General features: G+C 39.5%; 1 protein-coding gene across 2 annotated transcripts; it reads right to left on the reverse strand.

The window, feature by feature from the left end:
- Positions 1-1,523: 1,523 nt before the first annotated feature.
- Positions 1,524-27,705, reverse strand: RMND5A (required for meiotic nuclear division 5 homolog A). Of its 2 annotated transcripts, XM_059817772.1 has the most exons (11): positions 27,561-27,705; positions 26,966-26,989; positions 23,814-23,834; positions 22,772-22,914; positions 15,530-15,664; positions 15,259-15,359; positions 9,907-10,073; positions 9,005-9,170; positions 6,351-6,453; positions 4,001-4,155; positions 1,524-3,203 (listed from the first exon to the last, which is right to left on the reverse strand). In XM_059817772.1, exons 1-11 carry the CDS (start codon positions 27,700-27,702, stop codon positions 3,140-3,142), a joined length of 1,221 nt encoding a protein of 406 aa, XP_059673755.1. In that variant the 5' UTR covers positions 27,703-27,705; the 3' UTR covers positions 1,524-3,139. The 2 variants fall into 2 exon arrangements, with proteins under 2 accessions (XP_059673755.1, XP_059673754.1); XM_059817771.1 differs by lacking the exons at positions 23,814-23,834; positions 26,966-26,989.

Raw genomic sequence — 27,705 nt, forward strand, 5'->3', positions numbered from 1 at the left:
ATCCTTAATTCAAAAATACTTCACAAAGCAGCCAATTATCGAGAGTACTAACGGGAGGTGAGGATATGAGCTTTGTGTTAACGACAGTCACAGTACTACAAAAATGGTTAATAGCCTTTTTGATCTCAAAAAGGCTATGTACGATTTTCATTTCCTACTATCTGTTTTTAAGGTTTGATTATGTTCTATACTGCAAGTCAGACTTGAAACCCCACAAGAACATATCACAAAAGACTTCCCATTTAAGACATTTACAAAAATTAAAACTCAGTCTATTAATAGACATAGAACTAACACTACTAACAAGCTGCTGCTACGGAAATCATATTTATAAACATCCGTTATTTTCGGAGCACCCATAAGCTAAACTAAACCTTTTATATAAGCGTGGTCAAAAAACCCTTGGCTTAAGGCCCATCTACATTACTAGCTGGTGCGCTTGTTGCCACAGAGCTGCTGTTCCAACATGTTTTGCCAAGGAAGGGGGAAGCACCAGTTGCAAGCCCAATGCAGTATGCAGAAGTGACACAGTGATCTGGATACAGATACTAATGCATTAGATGAGTCTCCTTACTCTCATTATGCAGCAGTCTCATTAAAAGGCACTTGCTGCACAAAGAGAGCAGCTAAAGTCTTCACAATCTGGTCCAAAAGTGTAATAGGAGATAGACTTCAGGTAACGCTGTAGCTTTAAAAAAAACCTACATACTTTTTTACTGTGGATATTCCCAAACTGTGTTAGAGAAAATGTACACATATCAGCTACTCACTATATTTTAAGTACAAAACCCTCATATTATCATTATTATTCACTTTTCCCTGTGCAAGCACCTTCTCTAGTTACCAGAGGCATATCAGGCAGCAGTAGGAGACAACTTGCATCACCTCAGAGGGCAACCTGGATAGCTGTAACAACCAAAACGTAGACATGTTTCACAAACCCCCAGCACAATATCTCATTACTGTAAGCACATAAGCATTCTATATCAAACTGCTAGCATCATCTGTTGGTGGAGCTTCAAAACTGCAAGCAATTATTTTTAAGTAAACATACACATAGCTAGGAAAGGAATTGCAATTTTCTGGGGAAAACAGATGAGTTTTTGAATGAGTTATGGATTATAATATGCACTATTTAGAAGTGCAAACAGGACCACACTGTATTAAAAACATTCTAATATGTAAGTTGAATTTGTAACCTATTGCCATTTAATAACTGTGCCATTTTTATACTCTAAGCAATTGCATTAGAGGCACTATCAACACTAACCAGTGTTCACACCAATGCCAAAATACCAGCAGTGTAACAGAGGAAGAGATGCACCACTTACACTTCAGGGTGGTTTTTCTGGATTTTGTGGTTGTTTTTTTTTTTCCTTTTTTTTTTTTTAAATACTTCATATGTCATTTCATATAAATCCAAAGCATTAAGCACTTCCACTCAAAAGAAAAGATTAAAAGCAATTTCAGCAAGACTAGGAAACCTACATGGAAAATAATATCCTCACCCATTTATTGTTGATTTTACCACTTGGTAACGCGGTTGTTTTGAACTCAGTGTGAATACAATTTAAGTTTTGCAGAAAATCACACACCTGTATTTTTCACATGTATCAAACACATTTAAAGTTTAAAATTTGTGTGCCTTGACTTGCTCCTTTTAACATCTCTTTAGGGATGTCCATTGTCACTGATCCGATAGAGTCCAACTCAGTCTCTCAAGTCAGGTGCCATACAAATTCAAAAGGTGTAGATTTCTCAAAGACGGTCTTCTCTGTAGTGCATTGTGCTAGTGCATTCAACCAGTGTGTCAGTATTCAACCATATAAGCTTGGGGGTTTTTTTAACTACACAATACAGAAATATAATTTTACATGTAGCTTTGCATGCCTTATGGCTGCTTGCCCTACTATAGGACAGTGCAATAAATACAAATATATGCACACTAGAAAAGATTTAACTGCCATGATCTACATCTCGTTTATGAGTACAAATTTAACTAGTCAACAATATGACAAATTTAGCAGAAAAGTGGCGATGGCAGTAATGTTCTACTACAAAAAACAAGGCTAGAAGCAAAGTGTTCTCAAGCTACAGAAAACTTGCTATCTCCTAAGATATGATGTAGGGCCCAGTTCTGCCAAGTGCAGAGTTGTGATCAGTTGACTGCATCAGAACATGCTTTTCCCCCATTTAACAATGAATACTTCTACAATTTATTTGGTTTTGATAACTGTTTATAAATAGCACACTATAATGACTATTAAACTATACAGCAACATGACATTTATAGCCTAATCCTGAATACAAAGTTCAAAGAACATGACTACAAAGGCCAGAGAGCAAATGTCATCGACTAAAAGCATTTCCACTCCAGAATTTATTGAACGTTCTCTTACACAAACACTTCTCGATCGTGAAACCAAAAGGAACAGGATTTCCTATTCCCTCTCAGCTCCAGTAGCAATTTAGCCACACATCACCCTTATAAATTAGTGATGGATTTTAAAGGGTAGCCCCAAGGGGCTATATATTTTATATACTTTATATATATGCACATTTACTTTGAATTCTATGTAAAAGTTGAAAAAATGTTTGAAAGAAAAACTCAGAATATATCACAGCTTTTTCAGCGAAAAAAATACAAATTAGTTTTATAACCACTATTCAATTTATCAAACCTTTTTTTCTGAAGTATTTACCTTTAATTATGTACACATTACAGGAAATAAAACTTTTTCCACAAACATTCTCTAAGGTGACAGTTATCAATAGAATGATAGAATAATAGCAGGAAGAATATTAAACAAATGGGGGTGATCAATTTCTGCTTTTAAAAAGTAAAAAGTCACCATATAATTAAGTACAAAAACCTGCATTGAATGACAACTGCTGGTGTAGTAACTTGATCAGGTATGGAGACCAAGAGTATAGTAAAGCCCTATGGAAATAATATTTCTGTAGCATTTCCACTTGGTACGTAATATACTAAATGTTGGCAAAGTTTCTGTAGCATTAGCTTATACAAACATAGGAGTCCTCAGTCTGCTGCATAAAATGAAACAAGTGTGTTTTAATTCTCCTGAAATGCACCTGAAATCCAGAGTGTCACTTACAAACTGCATAATGAAACTTCTCTTCAGAAAAATATCTGTTTGGCATCCCCAGGGCTCTGTTCCATCGGACAATAGGGGCATTTTAATCTGGGGACAAAGACAACGCATTAGAATTGCGGCAATGTGCGACAACCGAGCATCAAGCTTTTTCATCCATTACAAGGTATCGAGTTTGCAATGATAGTCCTTCCTCTTTTCTCCCCTGTAGCATGAAACAAATGTACTCTTAAGCCATAATGCTTTACTTGGCTCCATTAAAAGTCACCTTTAGCTGAGAGGCACCTTATCATGCTTTTTCTTCTAATTATATTCTTTTTCATCTTTCAACCACACACCCCTGAATTATTAAATAATAAGAAATTACTCTTCATGATTAATCTATTATTTCTACTTCCGGATTAGGTTGTTGCATTTTAGTCATTTTAAGTAGGCTGGTAGCTTTCACTTTGACTTCCTCAGCATCCAGTGCGTTTTACTCTCTGGTTCCCAAAACGCTGTCATTTTACAACCCACTTAGATCAGCTCCTGCAGGCTATGACTAAAGAGGTCAGCCTGGCCTCCCTGCTGAGGTCTCCACTGATCCAATTCCACCTGCTTAGAATATTTCTTCTAGCATTGATCCATTTTCCCTACGTACAACTTGGAAAAATCACTCTGTTTGTTGCATTCCTTCACGTAATCTCACTTTCTACAACATCAAAGGGTTTATTAAGCTTTTCTCCAGCCCATCAACCCAGCTTATATGGCTGCTAAGTCATTCACCAAGGTTAACAAGCTTCCACCAATTATGTAATTATGGACTCAGTTTTACTCGAAATACAGTATTCTAGTCTTAAGATATGTCCTTGTCTATATATTGCTTGAAATAAAAGAATGGTACTTACTTGCTGCCGTTAAACATTTTATTCAAAGCATCTCTTGATATAATATGACCACAGACTAACTTCATAGGTGGATTATTATCTGTTGTTTGCTGACGAAGAATGGGACAGGCAAATATTGAATGATACCAGCACTTTTTTCCGAGGTCCACTTCAATCTGTGAAAGAAATTAACGTAACATTTTATCATGGGAAACTACATTTCCAGATAATTATCCCTTTAGGTCATGGCCCTTACTTAACAATTTCACAATTCAGCTGTAAAAGCAGCAAAATGCATTGTGTAGATGCCTGACAATTTCCCAGCCAAAAATACTTACATCACTTTTTTAAGATCACAATTATGTTGCTTCTCCCCATCCTCAACAAAGCAGAGTATTCTGCCAAGGGACAAGTGCGTATTTTAGTGCAGATCTACGGCCTGGCAGGAAAAATGAGCTGATGACCCAACAAGACTTTCTGTATTTCCTAGCCAGTGATTTCCAAAGTGGTTTAGATGATAGATCTCATTTAAGGGGGAAAAAAAAGAGAAAAGAAAAACCTTGGATTGATTATGTTAATGTTCCACAGCTTCTTGAAAGACTCTCCCAACACCTACATGTCATGTCAATAACAAAGTGGATCATTTATTTTCAGTACCAACACAGAAGACACTGGTACAGCACAACTCTTGCCATCAGGACTAAATGATTTCCGAAAGGGACATCTCACAGAGAAGAACAGGTCCGTGACTTCAGGAATCGATTGAGAACTGCAAAAATTACAGCTTCTGTACCTGAAGCTCCTGACTCTGACCAGTCCTCAGTTCTGACAGGTTTCACCTTCAACAAAGTCTGATAATATAACCTTTTCACACTACTTAATCTCTGTCTTTGCACGATGAAAATATGGCTTCCCATCCTCATACTGCCTTAGCAGTACACGCTAGAGACCCTTAAGTTTAGAATATGTGAGGAGGCATATAAATACTATTAACTGATCTGCATCTGACAGCAGTCTTTTCCCAAACGCTCCCTAGCTATTCATTCCTGTCTGGGCAGCAGGACATGAATCTGTCACACTTGGAGATTACACTCTCAGCATTACAGACAACATAGCTGGGAGAAACTTATCACATGCACTTACACTATAAATGAATCCCTTCCAGCTACAATCAAAGAGGCTAACTCAGTTCATGACCAGTTTGCACTAAATAGGTTTTCTTTCTAGATCAGGAGCAGGCCACTGGAGAGCTGCACACGCCTGGTAAGAACTATAAAGGGAACCCGGGGTTTCATAACAACTGAACTTCATTTCAACGGATATAAATGAGTTGTACTGGAAGCGTAATGCACTGGATCCCAATTCAGTTCCCACATCCCCACATGTAACACTAATTCTTTCACCTCCTATCTGCCTGATAAAGAGTCAGCGCAAAGCAACTCATGGACAGAGTTCAAGCATAGTTAGAGGAAATTCATGTTTCTCAGTAGGATGCATTTCCTTTCCAGTTATATAGAAACATCTCACATGTTCAGTGTAAGGCTAAGTAGAAGGTGAGAGCACCTGTTTTGTTAAGGTCATTTGATCAAAGACCTTTTCAATGTGAAAGGTGATAACAAGTAAAGGGGGGAGCAACAAACAAAACCAAGAGATACAAACCTGACAGACAAACATAACGGAGACAATAACTAGAAACAACTTTGTCAGTCACTCCAACTGATAGATAATCAAGAAACTGCAACAAAACCTGAACTTTACAACAGATAAGAAAGCAAACCTGAGGGTCCTGGAGGACAAGGGGGTTAGTAGAACTATGCAAACTGTGGGAGAAACATGCAGGAGAAGGGGATTGGGGAGGAACAGATGGAAAGGAGTGTAAAAGGGGCCAAAAGGGCCATGCCAGTATTTGAGGGTCCACAAACATGCATTTGCTTGGGAATCTAGAGTGGTGTGTGTGTGTGCTTTCACCAGTGAATTTCAATCTTTACCAGCCAGAGAGGAGGAAGAGATCTTGGCTGTCTATACTTATGTTTTATGCAAGTCCTGCATGTGGGTGCTGTTGAAGGCAGTGCCTTGTCTGTGGCAGCCTGTGGAGCTGGTCATATCAGTCCTTTGTGTGTGTGCGTGGGTGGGTGTCTGCGATTCATGCTCAGCTTCGCTACCGGTTGAACCTACAAACAGGGAAGCAGCAGCCACGTCTATTGGCCTGGGATGGAGACCCTGAGGTGTCTGTACAGTAGGAAGCCCCAAGCCCCAGAGCTGCTGGAGGTGATGGCCATGTTTAACATCCCTTAACATTCAGCACAGAATAAACCTGATAACAGCATTCAACATTAGAAATCTGCCCTGGAATAGCTTAACATCAACTCACCGGCAGTTCGTCCTTCTGGTTCCAAACACCTGTGCACTGCCTTTGTTCAATAACTGCCTTGATATTAATTAGAGCTGGTAATGCTACACAACCTGCTGAAAAACTGCAGAAAAAGGAAATGTTAACATACGGTGCCCGTTAGGAAACCAGCATTATTCCATATTCTATTTTAAAGGTTAACTGAGACACAAGAGTGTTTACTACTTCATTCAGTTATTGTCTGTACTTCTAAGCTCCCTTCAAGTATAACAAGCAAGAGTTTTGGGGCAGGTTACCAGTTTTCCTGCATCTTAGGCTAGGGCCCTCATGTACTACATTCTAGACTGAAAACAACAGTTAAGCCCTGCTCTGAGTCTTATAATGAATCGATTTTCTACACCACTTACTTTGATTTTGAGCTGTACAGGAGGAAGACATCATACTAGCTTATATAGGTAGTTGCTCTCACCTACAGAAGAGTACATGCAGCCTAAGAGTACACATGTACACACAACCCATAATCCTTTAATTATATGTAATTACCATGTAAAGAAACATGTCTTTCCACCTTCATCTTAAATCAAGAAAACAAATGTAGAAAAAACATAGGAAGGCAAGTGAAGGAAGGAAACCACAGCCTGTAAGAAGAATGGCAGTATACAACTGACCAAAATCAATGCCCCAACAGCTCAGCCTGCTCTGGGAGTTACCCGTTACCAGAATTTACCACACTATTTTGAAATATTTCACTATATTACAAAAGAAAGTATGACACTGAGTTTCCACAAATCAACAGGCATTTTGATAGATTTAAGTCTAATGACAGCACTATAGGCCTGGAAGTCAGCAGCAACAGAAACAGGATTTGACCTTGATATCAGCCTGCTCTGTTTCTTTGGCAGATTATTCTCCTATTCATGCAAGTTTTATTGTCTACAGAAGTCATGACCTTCCTTTCCACTCTGCCCTTCCTTCTGGCTAGTTTACTTACACTTTGCTTTTTGGTTATTTCAGCCCTGAGTGTAAATTGTGTTAACCCTGTGGAAAGTTTAGACAAGTAGTATTTGTAGAAATAAAAGTATTACTACTTTAATGGTTCTGTATGAAAACATCTCTGGAAGACCCCTTTAAGAGTGTAACAACTCAAGTAAATAGTAAATTCAAATGGTGTCCCATAGTCCTTCAAGACTCTGAATCACAACCTCCTTAGTACAACAAGAGTTTTCCCACTGACTCCACGCAGTAACTCAGACCATGAGCCCTGTACGGAATTAGATTAAGTATTGGAGAAACCAATCAGCCTTAAAAAAAGTGACTGCTACTCATGTTCTAGAAAGCAATATATTTTATAGCAGGGATTTAACTTCAAGTTGGTTTAATTTCTAAAGGATCTGCAGTACTCAAAGGTCATGCCAGTTTAGAACAGCCTTGTTAATGACAAGAGTATCGCTACCCCCTATACAGTAAATACATTTCAGTGCAATCAATTTCATACCAGGCGCAAAGCAAACGTCCAACCAATCCAAACATCAATAACAGGGATCTTCCATTTCACCAAAAAAATCTCTTGGCCATTTGCGCTGAAAACTATATTACAGCGTCAGTGCACAAGCAATTAAAATGTAAAGGATTGCTGTTAATTTGACTGAAACAGGAAAAAGATGAAAACCTGAGATAGAAGTTTTAGGTATCTATAAAACCCTCAAACTGAAACTGGTAATGTTTACTGTAGAAAGACAATTAATCTGAAAGTGCTCCCTTTGTTGATTCTGTTGCACTTTGTGACAGAGGTGCAAACAGGAGAAGCAGAAGGCGTGACAATTTTAAGAGCTCTAAACTAAGCACATAAGTCTAATAATAGAAACATGCAAACAGTAAAAAGAAAAAAGCCAAAACAAAAACAACAACAACAACAGAAGAAATTGTGAAGCTTCGGCTAAGTACCAAATCTAGCTCAGGAAGAAACATGTAATTTATTTTCTGTTTAATGTCTGAAATGAAAATGAGAACATCAGGCGAGTGTATCAGGGGAACTGACATCCAAAGGCTAAGTAGCGGCTAATCTGTTTTATCTTCAGAGAAGCTAGAAGAAGATTAGGTTGGTTTTTCTTCACATTTCCAATAGCCTCCTACAGATTTGCATTTTGTCAGATTAGCTACTGAGCTTGAAAGTGCCTCTTTCTTCTTTGTAAATGAGGTCCAGCAAACAATTTGGAAATTTTAGTAGCTGAAATCACAACATAACCCTTAAACATTCTTCTAAGGAGAAGACAAGTAAAGTAATGTGTGGATTAAAAACCAAGATGATCAAATGCTGACAGAATCATGGCCAGAGTTTTGTGGGGTTTTGCAGGGACAGTTTTCACACATTTGCTGTGGGAATAACTGGCTGATCGTCATCCTCATCTTTTGCACTGAAGTCTAAACTACAGAAGCCAAATTCCATCCACAAATGCTTCTTCTTGAGCTGAGAAGGTGTAGGGTAAAGCACAGCACACTGGAACCTCTGACTTCTAATTTTTGCAAATCTTGCTAAAGCTAATTGTAACCATACCCTTTATTTAATACCAGCTAGATGAGACTACATCTCAAAAGCCATTTCTTTTGTCCTCAGCAAGAAATAGAAACCAAAACACTATGTACCTGGTCTTAAAAGCAAGTGAAAACCAGCATACCTAACACTGAGAGGTGATTCAACTGAGAGACCCAGAAGAGCACAGGCATCTCTTGTAAAGATGTCACAGATGTCCGCCCACTGGTTTGCATCTAATAGATGAACGTACGGAGAGTTCTCTATACCTTGCCGCAGATATACCAGGCTGCCCATCAAAACCTGAATATCTGCGAGAGACCAGGAACAGTTATTTTATACTACAAATATAAGCCAGTGACTACAGTTTTAGCTTTTGCATGGAAAACAGGCAGATACACCAAATCAATAATACACATCCTCACCTCTACAAAGTACAGTTACAGCCATCACAGAACAGATGTCTACAGCTACAAGAGCTCCAGTCCACTATGAATAGGCTGGGGGGGGTGTCGCTGCCCCTCTACAAGCACAGCTTGCTGCCTATTAATTTGCTGCAAGCTTGTAAGCTTTATGACACACACAGTACTCTAAAAATTAGGCTTTACTGGATTCAGTTTGAGATAGTTCACTTAAATGAAACTTCTGAAAAATGGGGACTGTGTGAGTTCTCTTTGTATTACTCCCTGCAGCAGAAAATAGCAGATGACTATTCCAAGAACATTTCTGCGCATTTTTAACACTTCACCCTGGCAGCAGGCCTATTCTAGATGTAATCTACATGTTATTTAAAAGAGTCAAAAACCTTAAATTTAAGCAAATGTGCAGACATATTAAAATATAATTTTGTGCCCTCTTTAAAAAAAAAAAAAAGACGAGTTAATTCAAATTGTAAGGATTCAGGTTATATATGTTAAATACAAAAATAAGAAGCCTCTAACAAAATGAAAATAATGGGAGTAAACCACGTTTGGAATACAATTATATTTTACTACGAGGTGCCACCTCCAAGTGCTTTAAATCCCCTTAATGTGACCGAAAACTTACCCTTCTGATGATTTAGGGCAAATGGCTGGAAGTTTTTCGCATACTGAAGTGCTTCTCTTTGATTTGCTGTTCCACCCATCAATAAACTAATGAAATATAATCTGTGTAGTTTAAATTCCAACGAACTATTCTGTGCCATGAGCATTTCTCTGTTGGATACCGCCCACCTAGAAGAAATGAGGAGGTACAATGGGACATGACACAAGAGTAATTAAGTGCCAGCCTACACCATATGAAATTATTACAATTATAAAACATCTATTTCAAGGAGAGTATGACTGTTCCCTGAACTTCTATGAGTCTATACAGAGCACAGAAAATGACAAGACCCTTTAACAAGTTACGGAGCAACACAGGGCACACAACACGTGAACGATGGTACTTCTGGTGCTGCCGTACAGGTCAACCTCTGCAAAATTCAACACACATTGGCTGAAAGGCAAGATTGAATTAGGCACAATATAAGGTAGCAATAGCTAGAATCTACTGTATTTGGATTAATACCACTCTGAGTCTTAGCAATTACAGGTAGTCTTCAGCTGCATGTGGACGACTTTAAAGAATGTGTTTTCCAACTTCCTCATTTGCCAAACATTTTCTCTAAGCCACTATGTTTATATGCATGCGTTATGTTGCCCTGGAGAGGGGAAGTGCATCCATGAGGGCCTTGAGACATTATCAAGACCTTACAATGGGGGATAGAGGGAAGGGACATCAGTTTAAATATCATACTTTACCCTGCTTAAACCTTGCTTTCTATGTTATTTTCAACTTGGGCAATAAAAATATTTCTCACTTTCTGGGTCTCATTCACCATGACAATACTAATGTTTGGCTCCCAAATAACATGGAAGAATTCTTAAACATGCACCAAGTAAAATGAGCTGGAATTTTTGAAGTATTTCATAAGAAGTTATTTTATTATTTAGATTTTATCCATCCCTCTTTGTGTTTTGGGTTTGTTTTTTTTTTTTCCTTAATTGAATTTAGTCAGGCCTAAATCAATCCAATCTTTCTCTTAAGAACTTCCAAGTTTCAATGTTCTTCAGTACATCTGTTTCTCATTAATGTTAACTAGTTATACTATTTTCACCGTGGGGGCCCCATTAAGCAAAGAGCTTTTCACTTTTCAGCAAGGAAGTGAGGTAGTCTCTGCTCCTTAAAAAGAAGGGGTATGCGACAGCTCTATTCTTTTCAACCAATACTAAAATAAGAAAATTAAGCATTCTTACAGTGCTGGTAAAGCTTTTAATGCAAGTTAGCCTTCTGCATTAAGATGTAGTGCTAATGAGCGACTATCTACCTTCAATTTGTTGTGGTGGAAGCGTCAGGAGTCTGTCTTCACTGGCAAGGCTTTATAATGACATCAGTAACCTTTCAGTAGGAAACAGTGAAAAAGGTAGCCTTTGAACTAAGAACAAGCCCTAATTTCAAGCAGTTTCAGATAGGCAGCCTCAGAAGACTGTCAACACTAATCTCCAGCAGGAGGGTGACTAACGATGTGTTGTTTTGGGGGGTTTTTTTTGTTTGTTTCGGGGTTTTTTGGTTGTGGGGTTTTTTTGGTTTTTTGTTTGTTTGGTTTTGGGGGTTGTTTTGTTTTGTTTTTTAAATGATCAGCGTCCACAGTTTGAACCAGATATAGTAGCAATAAAGCTCACTCCCAACTACGAAAACAAGAGCCTGAAATTCACAACAGTAGACCAATAAGCAGCTGAAAGACCCAAAAAACCCTATTATCAATAAACAATAAGACTAGTATCAGTCCATAGTCCCATTAATGAGATATTAATCTGTACTGCATCAAAAGGGAGGCATCAAAAGAGCCTCCATCCTCTCCCTGCCAATATTCCCAACCACATGACACGGCACTTCATCTTGCTGAGACACAGTCTATTTTTCCAAATTAGCTTTTAGGCAGGCTTTCCATTTTTAGCTCTTTGACTGGCAGCACAGATTTGTATCAGAAGAAAGCAGCTACAGAAGCGAGGCCTGAGGTGTTTGGTCTAGGACGTGCTGTTCCTATTTCTAATGGAAAGGCAAAAAACCAACAAGTGAGGTTTAAAACATTCAAGCCACATACTCTCTACCACCGTCCAAAATCATTAGTAATCACAACACCTGTCCTCCTACCTCCTCTCAAAACGATGCTTTCAGAGTGTTTTCACTTCCGAGACTCAAATCCATCCGAATTTTTTGAAGTTTACAGTATACTATTCAAACCACTGGTACACAGAGCTCTCTTCTAGCTCCTACACGGGATTTAGTTAAAATGAATTTCACAAAGCCCAGCAAAGATTAAATTTAGTCTAAACCATACCCTAAAGGCCCCAGCAAATACAAGGACCTGTCCACCTTGCTGCTTTACAGAATCACAGAAGAGAAGACAACATCTCTTCCCCAGGAGATTACAGTCAAAAGCTTTAAACCTGCAAGTCATTCCCACTAGACCTTCACATGGCGACCCACCTGGGCGCAGAAAGGCCAAAATCCACCCAAAAAGAACCTATGGATTTCCCTCCCCCATCACCAATTACAATGAGAAAAGTCACTGGAAATTAATGGGATCCTGCAGAGGTACAGAGATTACATGGCTTAGGGTGCAGGACCAGACTGGGCATCTACAAAGTCAAGTTGCACACCCCACAGAAAAAGAAAAATGTTATGGCCAGTCGTACTAAATTTAATTCTGAAATGTAGTGTTGGAATTTGTATTAGTAAGAAAATCTGAAAAAACTACAGTTAGGGTCTCTCTATTTATTTTTTTTTTAAATCAGATACAAATAATAACTTATCTCCATCACCACAGCAGGGCTTTGGAAGTCTTTTCAAAAAAGTCATTAATCTGACAACTCCCTTTCGATGGCGGTGACCAGGAGCCACCCGTGTTTGCTTCATTTTCAACACTGAGTTAAGCTGAGCACCAACTGCAGAGCACTGGCAGAGCCAGAGAGACTGGTTATTGTTTTCATCCCAACCTTCCGCAATTTTGCATGGGTAAACCCTGCTATACTGCCCTTCCTGGTTCACGATACTGTTATTAATTATCCTTGTGTAACACCCGCTTTCTGCTTCAACACTACTGTCAGTAGCCTAACCCTAGAAAAGGCCAGTTTGGGACTGCATTTATGCACCCCTGAAGCTGTACTTACTGATGCCAATTTTAGCCATTTATTAGCTTTTTGCCCAAAGAGCACAATTCCAGCCCTCCAAGCTCCTCTGGAATAGAGGCCATCCCTCTGGGAGCAGTTTCTATCCCTCCTCCTGAACACCCACATCTGCTGGGAAATAATACGGGAAATACCTTCACTGCCATCAGCAGTTCTGCAGGATAACCGGGCATTTAAGACATCAGTTACCTCCTAAACTGTATAGTTTTGTCACAGTTTGATCATCCTCACTAACAACCATGTTTTTTACCTAAGCATCACTATCAATAAGGACCCTCTGTGCCCAGCAGCAGGCAAAGAGAAGCAGATAGCTTTTGCACTGAAGTTTAAACAGAATAAACATTATAAACAGGAATGAGAGATGGTGGGGGAGGGAGACCAGCATACAAACTGTGCTGACAATACACCCTATTCTCTGTCCATTCAGCTGTCTTGGGAATAAGAGTTCTTTTGAAGAAGGACCATGCCTTCTCCTTTGTTTCAAAAATATTTAACACATTGCAGGAACTACAAGATACGACTAAGTAGCAATGAGTAAGGGATAAGGCCTAGCAAACTGGAGTTAAAATGAATTTAGTGACTTCAAGTGGATAGACATAACAGCAAGTTACTGTTCCTCAGAGTGTCCTTCACAACAGCTATGTTACTATCTGAACGACAAGAAATATGTGGTGTAGCTGACAGTAAATCCTGTTTCAGTTGCAACACCAGCCATTTCAGTGTTGCCTACCTTCAATTGGCCAGTTCAATAGCAACAAACCACCTGAGCTTTCCACCTGTGTAACTATATTCAAAGACTATTCAACTATTTAGGTCAAACTTTGCATGACCCAGAGGCATAATCCAGGATTTAGTTTATGAACACTATGGTTTGAATATCAGAGTATCCCTGCACTTAGTTTAGATGCCAATAATCTCTGAACTGACATATCTGTGCTGGTTCATGTTAAAGGGAATAGAAAATGTTTGTTAATATGACAATGTACTTAACTGAATAATGCAAAAAGGTATCTTAAGTATATGAATTATGCTCTGGAATGAAACATACAGATTTTGAATTTGCTTTGGTTTCGCTGTTTTATTTTTAAAAGGTCACTTCAAAGCTGCTTTAGGGTTTTTTGTTTGGTTTTGGTTTTTTTGTTTGTGGTTTTTTCTTCCTTACTTCTGAGATCAACCTAAGCTTACCAAAGCTCTCGCAACTTAAAAAAAAAAAATAGACTGAGGGTTCGTTTGGGGTTTTCTTATTTTTAACATAAAAGCTATTCTGAAATGGTACTGCGCAGTTACATGTCCACTACTGTAAATCATAAAACAGTAGCCCATGAGACATTTCATCACCTTTCCCTCCTCACTGTCACTTTTAGCACCAACTTACATGTCTAATGGTTGTAAAGTCTACTAAGGTCAAGAAAATATCCTGGTCTAAGGTTGATTGACAGACCTCAGATACTCCCAGACTTGGTTTTCATCTGAGCGTTCAGCATTATCCACTGACTTGCATTAACCGAATCGTTTTGTTCGGAAGAAATCTCACTAACAGATCTGTCAGTCCAGGCTCTCAGCTCACGTACCGCAGAGATGTTTCCTGCAGAGGGAAGGGACACACCTCTCACCCAGCATTAATCAGCACCTACCTGGCAGCAGCAGCAGCCTGCAAAGTACACAACTATACTTTCACTCCTTCTTCCCTCCCTGTGGTCCCTTATCTGGAAAGGGAGAGTGACTTGAAAAGTGAGAACTTTGATCCCGAGTCAAGTTCTGCTCTCCCCAAAGGCTTGGTGAAGCCAAAAACAGTTGATGATTCCTAACACCTTTAATAAGTCCTGGTATCCTTCATACTCGGACCTTTTAAAATAAGGTTCACTAATAATTCACTATAAGGCTAAGTACCATCATGGCAGACAACTGTTTCTCCAAGTGATGGTTCTTCCCGAAACCTTAAATCAACACCACAAATGATTCAAGTTCATCCTTAATCTAAGAAAGAGGCCCTTAGTTAAGCACTGCCCATGGGAGGGACACAGAGGGGATGAAGGAAGGAAGGGGTTCACTCAGTAACTAGACCACTCAAAGGAGAAACAGGGACACATCAAAATACACTGAAGACAATATTTAAAGTGAAAAACTACAGATTTGTTAAAAGAATTCAAAACAAAAGGGAGGAAAAAAACCTGAGTAGACTCACTCTAACGCAGGTCTCAGAACTCTAACTTTTAATGCTTCCAATATTCGATTCAACTCCACAAACGGTTCTTTTTGACTTTGATCTATTGATAGACCAGATTCCTGAAAAAACAAAGGCAGTTTTTAGTTGAAGCATAACAAAACATGGGATTAAGCTGCTTTTTTTCTGACAGTTTAAATATTCACCCGGAATATTAAAATTCAGATAAGGATGCTAAAACAAAGCATAATTTTCCACGGTCGATATTGTTCAATATCCACACTATTGTTACCTGACAAAGTTCCTCGGCTACATCCAACATTCCTTGCCGGAAGAAGTGCTCCACCATCACCTCGTTGAGGATTCGCTGGCTGTCAGCCTGCCAGCACCCATCTATCCCCACGCTGCTGATGTCAGAGTCAAAATTCTGAAACGTATAAATTAACAGTTAATAGGCTGGAACAAATCACCCCATGTAATTTTTCTTTAATTATGGAGGACACCTATGTCTCCACCCTGATGCTTTCTGCCTATTACTCAGTTGGCCCTCAATTACCTCCTGTTCAAAGTGAAATATATCTGTCAGCTGCTTCATTATGTCCTGTGTACAGAAGAAGAAATCCTTTGGCTTGCTCATTTCAAGTCTGAATATTATCCACTATAAGGAATTACACTGACAAATTACAAGTCTAGCTAGCAAATTAGAAATATAGTTAACTAATAAAGGGGTTTCCAGACCCCGATGCAGTTTTGAAGGAAGTATCTGCAGAAAAGGCTTTTTCCACAAGTGAAAACTGAAAACGCATAGAGAACAGAAAACAAAATCTCCTACACTAGACTCAAAATAGCATTATCAATGCATCGCTGTCACTACAGTGCACCAAATTAGAAGTTTTAGCTCAAGAATTTTTCACATAGCTGGGGGGGTAGACAACGCTGAAAAAGGAAAATGCCACTTCTCCCCACCCCCAAACAACAATAAAATTCAAATCTCCAAAGACCTCAACATCCCAGCAACAGAATGAGCTTTGAAGATCTGAGCAAGCTTTTACAGATCTAACCCCGATGATCCTACTGCTGTGTATTTTTAGGCCAGTGGCCTAGGGACATATTCCAGGAGTAAGTAAAAATATTGTCACGGTGACTCTTTAGTAACATTTGGCATGGCTTGGCATTGCGCCTCTTGGCAGCAGGAGAGGAACACTTACTCTAACCCAAGATATAAAACAGGATTTTAACTGCTAACATGTTTTATGATCGGGGCAGGCAGGTTAATTTGAATAAAAATCCTCACCCATCGCCTAAAACAAACCTCTTGCAAAAGAAAGGGAGTCTAGAAGTCAGTTTATTGCTTGCTGCCTGACCTGATGGCCTGCTAACTACAGCACTCTTCCAAAAAGGAACTTCAGAAGTCAGAAGTTTGGTGAAAATAGCAGTTCTTCAGCTACAGCTCTGTGATGATCCACCGATCCTGCCCAATATGGAAACACCTACCTAGCACAAACGCACACTTCTGTCAAAGCAGGCAGAGCAAACAACACAGATTTGGTACGAGCTATCTGCCAACCACGTATCATCGATTCCCCGTCAGCCAGCACGATGCTGGAGTGAGTGGCAGGTTAGCCAATACACGACCTGCTGGAAGGTTTGCCAGCGCAAAGCTGGATAACCAACTTCAGAACAAATCCGAGCAGGTGATGTGGGTTTACGTTAGAACAACACTTTGTATCCCAGGAACGCGACACTGCCGACCTGCAGTAGGAGCCCAAAGAGTCATACGTTGTTTTGTCAAAACACACGCCAGGCAACAGACATTTGCAGAGTGACGCTGCCAAAAGCGTTTGGGAGCCTACTATTAACCTGTTTCAGAAGTTAAATCGAGTTGGAAGGAGATTCTTAAATTTAAAAAAAAAAGTAGAGAACAACATCATAGCAGCTTCAAGCTTTCAGACCAAGGGGTCACTTTTGCCTCGCACAAGTCTCTCTTGTGCAATTATGCCTCGATGCTTTTTCCTTAGGAGGCATCAAATAACTAACCACAATTCAGATGTCAGCCTCCAAGACTAAAACTGCTGCCTTTGTAGGCCGGCTAGAGAGGACCGGAGTGGCATGCAGTGATTAGCTACAGTAAAGACAAATGCATGGTGGCACCTCCATACAGAGGAGATCAGCCCTTCAGAGGCAGCCTTACCAACAGCGAGCATGTCCACCTCTTAAATGGCAAGGTGGAAATTAAAGGAGGCACAGTAGCATAAATCTGTAAAGCTTCTCCTTCCAGTACTCTGCACAGCTCAGCTTCACACCGCGTCTTCCTGTTATTTGCCAGTTACTAGTTTCCTTCATCAGCCACCTCCACATCTCCTTTGATGCTGCTCTGTGTCATTGTGAGAAAGGGGCAGCCTTCTCGTCCCTGCGTGCGTGGCTTCAGAACTACCACTCCCTTCAGATCTCCTTTCCCTCCCTTAGCAAACTTTCAGTAAAACATTAACCTTAGGCTAGCAAATTGTCTCTTCCATCTTTCAGAGATGGTGGAGCAAGATGAACATTTAAATTACTGCCATTGATTCAAGTCTCATGTTTAACAATGTTTTCACTTGGGTGTCTTAAACTGTAAGCTCCTTGTCATGTTGCTCATTTTCAAGCTGTATCTGGAAAAAACTTAAGCATCTTCAAGACTAAATAATACTGTTCTTATTTGTGCCAACCCTCCAAAGCCTTTAAGGTTCACCACCATTGCCGATTCTGGTGTCGCTGTCCAAACACCACTAGCAGGTAACATAAATCCATCAACAATGCATTAGAGAAATACCAGCGGCAGTAGCAAGAACACACAAGCTTGCTTTTGCTGCTTAGGTTTCGGAGGGCGGGAAATCATCAGTAATCTAAAAATAATCAACTAAGTTATTTTTCATGCAATTTCAAGTCCTTCTGAATGTATAACCCCGTAAGAAGAAACTGTATTCTTCTGAGCAGTTACCAACCATCAGAGCTGAACCTAGGTCTTAAACATCGTCACATTCTTCTCACTGCTTGGGGACAGAGGTGGTGGAGCCACTTACCTCAGTTCTTTCACAAAATCCACATTTTGTTTTGAAACAACAAACCTATGAGCCTTGAGAACCTTTTCAAAATCCCATCATAAATTAGCTTTTTTAAGTCACATAAAAGGTGGTAACAATGACTTATAGTAACCTAATGTGCTGTAGATTCAAGTCACATCACACAGCTGAGGACCTCAATTCTTTTTCTCCCCCTCATCCATTCTCAGATCAACCCAGTCTTGACCAGGTTCTCATTTCAATAACTTTAAAAAAAAAAAAAATAAAGATATCAGAAATTGTTTTATGTGGGATTCTATAGCTCTGCCTCCTCTGGGTCCTGAGGAGCTTCAAGAACTGACTGCACATATTACAGTGAGTGACTATCACATGTCTGAACAAAGTACCGCTTGCCTTTGGCTTATATATTTCCTAACTGTCATGCATGCATGATATGCTGGTGACTACACATCGCTCCGTTTTGTTTTCTAAATGCTAAAAGTATGCTAACTGATAGCATATAGGGTTTAGTAAGATTTCAAAAGCTGAAATAAATTCTGTAAGTTACAAACTCCAGAAAGGTTATTTTGTGCTTTTCAGGTTTTAAGCTTAGAAGAGTGTAAGTTAATATTCCTGAGAAACAAGCCTTTTTTTAAGAGCCTAACTGGTAAGCCTAGGGCTAAAATGTAGAATATTATGTGCTAAATATACCAATGATACAATGTAAAGTACATTACTGATAATTGCCGAAACGTGAGAAGGACTTCAAGATGCGCACACACACAAAAGATGGACCATTTTAATCAATATAAAACTTTCCATGTTATTAGTACATGATATGAAGGGTGATGATAAAGGACAGTTTTATTCCTCAGCTTCTCAGTTGAGATTACTTTCTGTGTTCCTCCCTTCTTCTGAATTCTGACCCAAAACACAAATAAATACATTTGTTTACCTTCTCTGTTCAATTTATTTGTTCAGAAGATAAAGCTCAACTTGCAAAGACTCTGTATTTATCTAGCCACATTCTTAACAGCAACATAATTAAATGATGTTCAGTAAGGTTTCTGGTTTGTTTGTATGCAAGTTTTTACATGAAACAAACACTAACTTAGGTAAAAGTTTGCTTTCCCAAAACAAAGAGTGGATTAAAATTTTGGCCCTTTAAAAACAGCCTTAAAATTCAGGGGAAAAAATTGAAGGAGCTACCATTTACGCCACTTACTCTCCCGAATGAAGGCATTTAACCACTACTCAGACAGATTGCTGCTAGAGGGAAAACATTTACTAGCCCCATCAAACATGCTTTGAGATGAATTCAAATCATTCCAGAAGAATGACTGATTTACAGGGAGACTGATGAGTGAGGTACCTGATAACAACTTGCTGAACAACAGTGACATGATGAATTCTGGAAGAGGAGCAAATACTACTACAATAAAGAAGAAACTGGATGCAAATGTTTCCTTTCAAAGGAGAAAATGCTCTTTGGAAGAAAGGGTAAACCCTCATGGATCAGAAGCATGTAAACCATGTAGAACTGCTACGAAAAAAGGTCTAGCTGATTAGATAAACTTTCCAGGAACTGCTAACTAAAAAGCACTACACAAAGTTTTGGCATTTCAGACTTTAACATGGCTCGTATTTGATGCCAAACTTGAACTTCATTTTTCAAACACTTAAGAGCTTCTGTTCTCAGAGTGAACCCTGCAGGCAGACAAATCTAGGTCCCATCCAAGTTCATAAGCAATGACTACACTAACTTAAAAAACGACCAGACTAAACTTTACATATAGGCATAACCCTGCCTCAACACTGCAAAAAAAGAAATTTAACCTGAAGTTTGCCATGAGCAGATAATACAGCAAGTTCTTTCAAAATCCAAGCTTGTTAAGTAGGAAGTTTGTTGATTCTACATGTAACAACAGCTGTCATTTGGATGCGTCATGTAAAATTGGTACCAGTGTTAGCATGTTTCCCAATCTCAAACCAGGCAATAAAATAATGAGTTACATTTATCTGTGCCTGAGCATATATAGCTAGGAAGACCATAAGCAGTGTTCTAGTGATGTTAATCCACCTATAAAATAAATAAGGATTTACATGTCACAGAAACAAAACTCAAATCTCATGAATCAAGGCAAGAGCTGTGCTTCTTTAAATTCTAACGAGCATTTTATTTAGGAAGCAGTAGTATTTTGCCCAGAATGTGTTGAGAATCAATTCACTACATCAATTACACTTAATTACTTCTATTGGTTTAAGCTTAAATATGTTATGGTGAAGGAATGGGGGAAGGAAATTTCAATAGGTTATGGGACTCTGATGCCAACAAAGACTTTGCAGGCAGGTTTCAAACATATTTTCCAGCAGCACAAGGAAATTGCATTAAGTTCGTATGGAAGATTTCCTTCAAATGTCACTGTCCACGGAAGCATTAAATTCCACCTGGATTTAAACACTACACATATTCATCTGACAAGCAGGCCAAGACTTCAGGGTACATTTTAAAGTAGTTCCTTTAAGATACTACAGTCAGGGAAAACTAATAAAATTCAAACTACTTGCACTAAAAAAAAAGTCAAAGAGAAAGCTCATATTTAAGGAGACAATCCTAACTAATGCTCTGAACTTCATAAAAATATGTCCTTCATTATGAGCAGGACTGGGGACTCATGCAGTGCCCACTGCTTCTAGTCTTTTGAAGTAAACACCACAGACACTAAGCAAGATTGAAAATCCAGAGAAATGAGCACACTGAATACAGCAAGTTGAACTCGTTTTTGAACACCTCACTGAAATAGCCCTTCTGACACTCAACAGGCACAGAGCGCATTATTGATATCCTTTCTACTACTGAAATTTTAAAAAATGCTTTTATTTACAGCTATCCTTTTTCAAACAAAAATAGCAGATAAACAGCAGGACAGAAACAACACTGGAAAAACTACGCATATGACAACTGAAAAAGCAATTTGGAGATTCGACTCAAGTCTAAACTTTATTAAACTTGCAAGTGTTGTTTTCTTTGGCTTCCAAGAAATACTATCACCAATTTCCATTGAATATTCACACCCTCTATACACGTCCTAGGGCTGCTTTGTCTCAGAGTATTTCAATGAAAAGGTAGAGCCAAACCTGAAAGCTTGTACAAAGTCTGCTTGATAGAGCGAAATAGGAAAGTTTCAAACGCAGGACAAGAGTACATAGATTTATTTCAGGCTTCAAGCCAGTAATAAGGATGGAATTTTACTCTAGTTAATTGGTTTAGATACAGCAGCAAGGATTAGAGACAGATGCATCCTTAAGCTTTGGATAACAGTGACGCTTGGATTAAAGCTATTAGTACAAAGGTTGAGCTCTCCATGATGGTCAATCATAGATATAAGCAAAAAATATAACAGTTGCACAGAAATTCTGCCCAATAATGCAGCATTATGCACTTTGTCTCTTCTCACACTGCTGTTAAATTATGCTTTAACAGATTATCATTACTAACAAGGTTTAAATGAGATTCCCAAAGGATGAATGAGTATTCCGTAATGCTACAAACGTCTTTGTCCAGAGGAAAAGACTCACTTACTAGTGTCTTCCTTAGTGAGACTATAAGGTGCACCTCAAACCAAATGTTTAGACCCTATCAACATAAGCATGTTCTGATATGAAACTCTCACATAAGAATGTCCAAAAAAAGCAAGTACAGGACTCCCTGAATACAGAACTATATACAAAAGAACACACAGATGGAGAAAAGCGTGACCTGAAAGTATACATATAGCACCACTTACCACAAAAAGTTTTTAATATCATTTCAAAAAATTGATAACATCTACCGACAAAATATATTCAGATCCCAGTTATTCTTGAACCTGGAATTCATGTAAGAATGTCTCATATGCAAAGCTTCAGAAATAAGCTGCCCTACCTTATTATTTGTTGTGGCATAGACACAGATACTAGGAGAAGTTGAATCTACTCTACTCGCTTTAAGAACACTGCGTATTATAAAATTAAGCTCTAAGAACCGACAACACACCTGAAAGACGTACAAAACATCTTTCTTAAGAAATTCTCTGTTTTTATACTGCCTTCTAGAACAAAATGCCACTTTTGAGCTATTTGCTACTGACAATTAACTAGAAATGCAATATATATATATATTAAAAAACAGTGTTTCTTATTGAGACAGATATTGAGGCAAACGTTTTACTAAACTGATACAACACATACTGTTACTAAGTCTAGTAAAAGCCATAGGACATGTTCTCTCAGGAATTAAGAGATTTGAGCTGCCCCAGAAGGAATACTCTGTATACAACGAGTTCTGAAAGCAAGTACTGTACACCCCACTGTCTTGCCTCTGCCCCGAGCCTACGCTTCTGTAGTTGACAGGAAAATTTCATTAAGATTAATTGTAATATAAATCCAAATTTTGTAAAGCAGAGTATACATCACAGAATATACGCGATAATACAATCAAACCACAATATAAATACCTTATCAATGGCTTTTCCAACTCGGGATACACTGCTGTGAATGTCTTTATGATCGGAGGCCAGTTTTTGAACTGTGTCTTTTATTCTTTTACAACACTGTGTCATAACAAGTGAAATTGTCCCTGACAAGTCTCCATCTTGATCTAGACAAAAGAGAAGAAAATTACTAACTTTGTTACAAACAAATGATAACGTTCAGTTTCTTAATATGCAACAACATATAGAGACAAGAAATGGTATTAAAAGAAAGAAACGCAATCTAGAAAGTATTTGCAAAGGAAGATCAGTTTAAATGAAGGAAGATATACAGGACACGGCTCATCTGTGGAATTACAATCCAGGCGAGTATACAATAACACTGAACAAGTGCAACAGTTTAAAAAATTAATGCAAAATTCTCATGTGTCTCAGTCACAGCAGATTAATAAACACATCTCAAAGAAACACACAAATCCACAAGTTTCACAGGATGTAATAGGAAGCTACTGAACCTACTACAGGATCAGTTTTCTTTTAGACAGTTCCCTGAAGATATGTCAGAATGCCATGTTTAACCTCAAAAAGGTGCAAGCAAAATTTGGATTAATGAGGGCCCAATTCACTCTTGGCCTGCAAGCTACCCACTTATATCAAGACTCTGCATTTGAGCTGCATGAAACTTCTGCTTCCTGACTTGTGGAAACAGCTTTAAACAGTTCAGCCAAACAGATTCAAATTCTCCTCGATGGATGAGAAACAGCCCATAAAGGACCTGACTGTGAACATCAGATCCACTCATTCTTGTTATAAAACTTATTCTCAAGAAATTGTGACATTTTTAAACTGATGCCCAACCAACAGGTGCAATGCTGTATGACCCATTCTGTGGACAAGATAATAAATACGAAAGGTTTACAAGCCCCTGACCACATTACCACACTTAACAGTTTACACCCTTCGTGCTTTGACTCAAAACGTAACTCAGTAGCTTTAGTCGGGAAAAAAACTACATTCTTTTGTGCTTTACTCCTGTCCTTTCTTCCACCTTTTGATTTCAAAATACAAGGAGAATCTCTTTTCCAGTCTTACCTCTGAAGGTCTCTCCTTCCTCAAAGTTCCTTCTACATCAAGAATTCCTCCTTTAGGGCCACAAACTTAGCAGCCTTCAACTGCATGGAAAGGCTAATTTAAGTGGGAGAGCAGCCCAGAAATGCTTCCCTAACATTCCGGATCCAAACCCTTCATGTGAAAAAATAAAATCCCAAAAATATCTCTTTAGAAGAAAGATTTAAAAAGCAACCACGTTTTCCATAAAGCTTGTTCCTTTGTCATTTCATATTTTAACACGCCTTTGGTTTCAGCAGCATTTTAGAGTCCAGTTTCTGGTATTTCATGGAAAGCAAAATGCAGGTGCATTAAACTGCTGCTGCAGGACCGGCAACCCAAGAACAACAGAAATAAACTGTAATTCTTGCAGTGTACCCTTAACAATATGCCTCAGAGAGAGCAAAAGAAATCCAGAAAAAAGCTGTAATCATAGGGGGTAAGTAATAATTTACCAGCCACTTATTCTAGATACCTTCTTTTATGTATCCTAACTCTCAGCTCTGCTGCTGACATCAACAGCAAAACCAACCTTCTGTTGTTACACACCAAAACTAGCTCATCTCTAGAAAAGTAAACAGATCTGTTCATCCCCACAGGCCCCAGCTGAGGAAGCTTTAATAGCCTTTTTGTAATAGCCATAGCTTCTAAGAAAATAAAAACTTTTTTCCCCCTCCAGTCTCATGAAGCTAATGATCACCTCCCGGGCAAAGGGCTAATAGGGCTCTGTATTTTTCCTGTGAAAATTCCTTCCTCTGTATTTTCTCTGTGAAAAGTAATAGGATCAAAACAGTCTCTTCAGTGCACGTTCACTAACTTGACTCTATGCATCCTGAACTAAAAATGAATATTTCACACAACTATTACATAAAGTTCACCTCCTAAAATTATTTCAATAATCATCATTATTTCTCAGTTGCTATTTAATTTCTATGATAGACATTTAAAATCACATGAAGGATCTTAAATAACTGTCTCATTACTTTTGCCAAGACAAAATGATCAGTCAGAGATTACGCAACAGGCAAATGGAAATACTCATTCCCCAATAAACAGAAAGGTTAAAATACCCTCTCTAATAGCCATTTTTTGCGAAAAAAGCTATTAACCTAAAACCCAAACAACTTACATAAGTAACTGTTTTTACCCCAAGCAAATAAGTGAATTACTGTCCCTTAACACTTACTATAGCAGAAACCAACTACAGTAAAGCAATAAAAATGTCTACACAGGAAAAGCCATCAGAGCCGAAAGAGAAAAGATTCCCCCCCACTCATCTCTTTCAGCTTTAATTGAGCTATGAGCTACTTCTAATAAATCAGCAGAAGAAAGCCTGCAGACAGTCCTCCCAGTAATTCAGTGTTCACAGAACACTACAGACCAACAGCTTCTCTCTGTGTACGTACAGTCACAATTTAAAAAAAAAAAAAATACATTAGCGAGCAGACACCTGGCACAGTGTAGAGTCCAAAGCCAAGTTTACTCAGCCAGACACATTTATACCATCCAAGAATACGCAATCCTGCCTTGTCCACTCCAGGTAGTGAGATATATTAGGGGAAGAGTGAAGAAAAACAAACTTTGTCTTCCTATTCACAGGCCTTAGCATAGGGTTGTTCTGTACTCAGGCTTTAATATGAAAACAGCTCAAGAAATTTTAAGAGACTGCATGAATAGGGAAAAGAAAACCAGTTTAGAGGTTGAAGCAGCTTCTAACAGTTTCTTTTTCTCCACCCATTTCCTTTTTATATCCACTGCCTATTTAAGGTCTTTTCATACATCTTTACTTTCAAATCTTGTCCTACAGAATTAATTTCTTCTTCAGCAGTTTTCCTTTTTTCCTTTTAAATTATATACACAAGCATATTTCTGCAGTTCAGACCCCTGAATTACAGAGGTCCACATTAAGATGTCTGGCTGCTTCCACTTCCATCGATTTTCAAAAATACTCAGGATACAGTATATAAATGCTGCAAATACCTGTTCTTATTAGAAAGTTATAAATAACATGTTAAAGAAAAAAAAATAAGAATTTTGCCACCTATAAAGCCAGCTTACCCTCTGATGCCAAAATTGAACAGAGTCCCCAGATCTTTGAGGGTGCACTAATAACATATTGGCTTCATTCTAGAGTACTTACTAAAAGAAACCTCAGTTTGGGATGTATTCTGCTGGGACAGCATCGCCATTTATTTCGTAAGTGCTGAAAACATGTCCAGGGCCTTCATGGGACAGTCCCAAAAGCTCTTAACCCAAGTCTGGGTGGAAAACCCAACGAGGACCCTGAAGGGACTGCTTGCTGTAACCCTTTAATTTTATTACGAAGAGAATAAAAGCTCTGGACCTGCAACAGAATTCTCACAGACAAATCTTTACAGCCCCACAGAGTCCTGCAAAGACCAATACAAGTGTAAGGGTCACACAACGCAGCTTTCCAGGCAAGGTCATCATCTCAGTTTGTGAAGACAAATGTTTCGTCAACTGTCCTTAATGCACAAGCCCAAACTGTTTTGAACAGCACAAAATACATTTATTGACACACAGTTCAAAACAATGGCAAAAAGACTGAACATTATTTCATCCCAAATAAATGCCTCAGAACTGGAGTTCCACGTTTGCTCTCTATGGAAATTGCTGTGTACACAAGGCAGCTCTAATACACTCATGTTTATGTTCCTGGAATTATACGCACTTGTAAGCGAGCTTTGCACCTGTATTTGTACAAGACTACAGCAAACACATTTTGCCACCTATAAAGCCAGCTTACCCTCTGATGCCAAAATTGAACAGAACCAAACAAAAGCAGATTCTGCAAAACAGTGAAACAGCACAGTTTGCTCTCAAGTTCGGGCTCAGGAGCCTGCAAGTTCCCATTTTTAATCCCTGAGCCATCACTCGCTTCCTGCATGGCCTTGGGTAAATCACTTCAGCTGTCTCACCATCCCCTCCCACTCCGTCAATAAACGCTGCATTACCTCCATCTCGAGGATTTCGCAAGGTTTAAATGTCTCATGTTTATAGGGCGCTTTGGCCATCTAGCCCGCCTGCGCAAGGGCTCAACATCAGCTGTAAAATACAGACAAGACTTAGGAGGCCCTGTTTACTTCCTGCTAAAGAGCAGCTTTACCCTAAACACTTGCAAACCTAGCCACATCAAAAGAAAACAACTTGGTGAGTTAGGAGAAAAAAAAAGAAAATAAAAGGAAGGGGGGGGGGGGGGGGGGGAAATAAAAGAGGGCAGCCCTGCTGTTTATTTCCCCTGGGGGTGACTAACCCCACTGTAACTCAACACGAAGGCGCCGGAGGTATGGACACGCTGACCAGGGTCACACCGTACCTGCGATCAGGAACACACAGAGCAGCGCCCAGAAGGCAGGCGAGGCCCGGGAGGGCCGATACCTGTTCCTACCTTGAACTTTTCCCTGCCAGAAGCGCACGCAAAGCTCCGTCTCCAGGAGGGTGAGGGCGCAGACCTCCAGCTCAGCCTCCCCCCCAGCAGAGAGACCTTCCCCGGGGCCGGCCACGAGCGGGGCGGGAACCCCCCGCGAGCGCTGTTCAGCCCTGAGGCTGGAGAGGGGGTTCTCCCTGGAGGGGCCCCCCAGCCCACAAAGGCCCAAAGTTTTGGGCCTTTTAACCCCGGAGGAAGCAGCCGGGTCCCGTCTCCCCGGGGAAGGGGTAGGGGGGAATGGGGGGGGTCTCCACGTACTCTCGGTCTGGAGGATCTCCCGGCGCAGCCCGCCCGCGTACTGGATGAGCTCTTCCAGGCTGCGCTCGCAGAGCTGCCCGTAGCCCGAGAACTTCTGCAGCACCTTCTCCAGCTCCCGCTCCACCGTCACGCACTGGTCCATAGC

The sequence above is a fragment of the Gavia stellata genome, chromosome 5 (assembly GCF_030936135.1).
Source record: "Gavia stellata isolate bGavSte3 chromosome 5, bGavSte3.hap2, whole genome shotgun sequence".
Taxonomy (NCBI): Eukaryota; Metazoa; Chordata; class Aves; order Gaviiformes; family Gaviidae; genus Gavia; species Gavia stellata.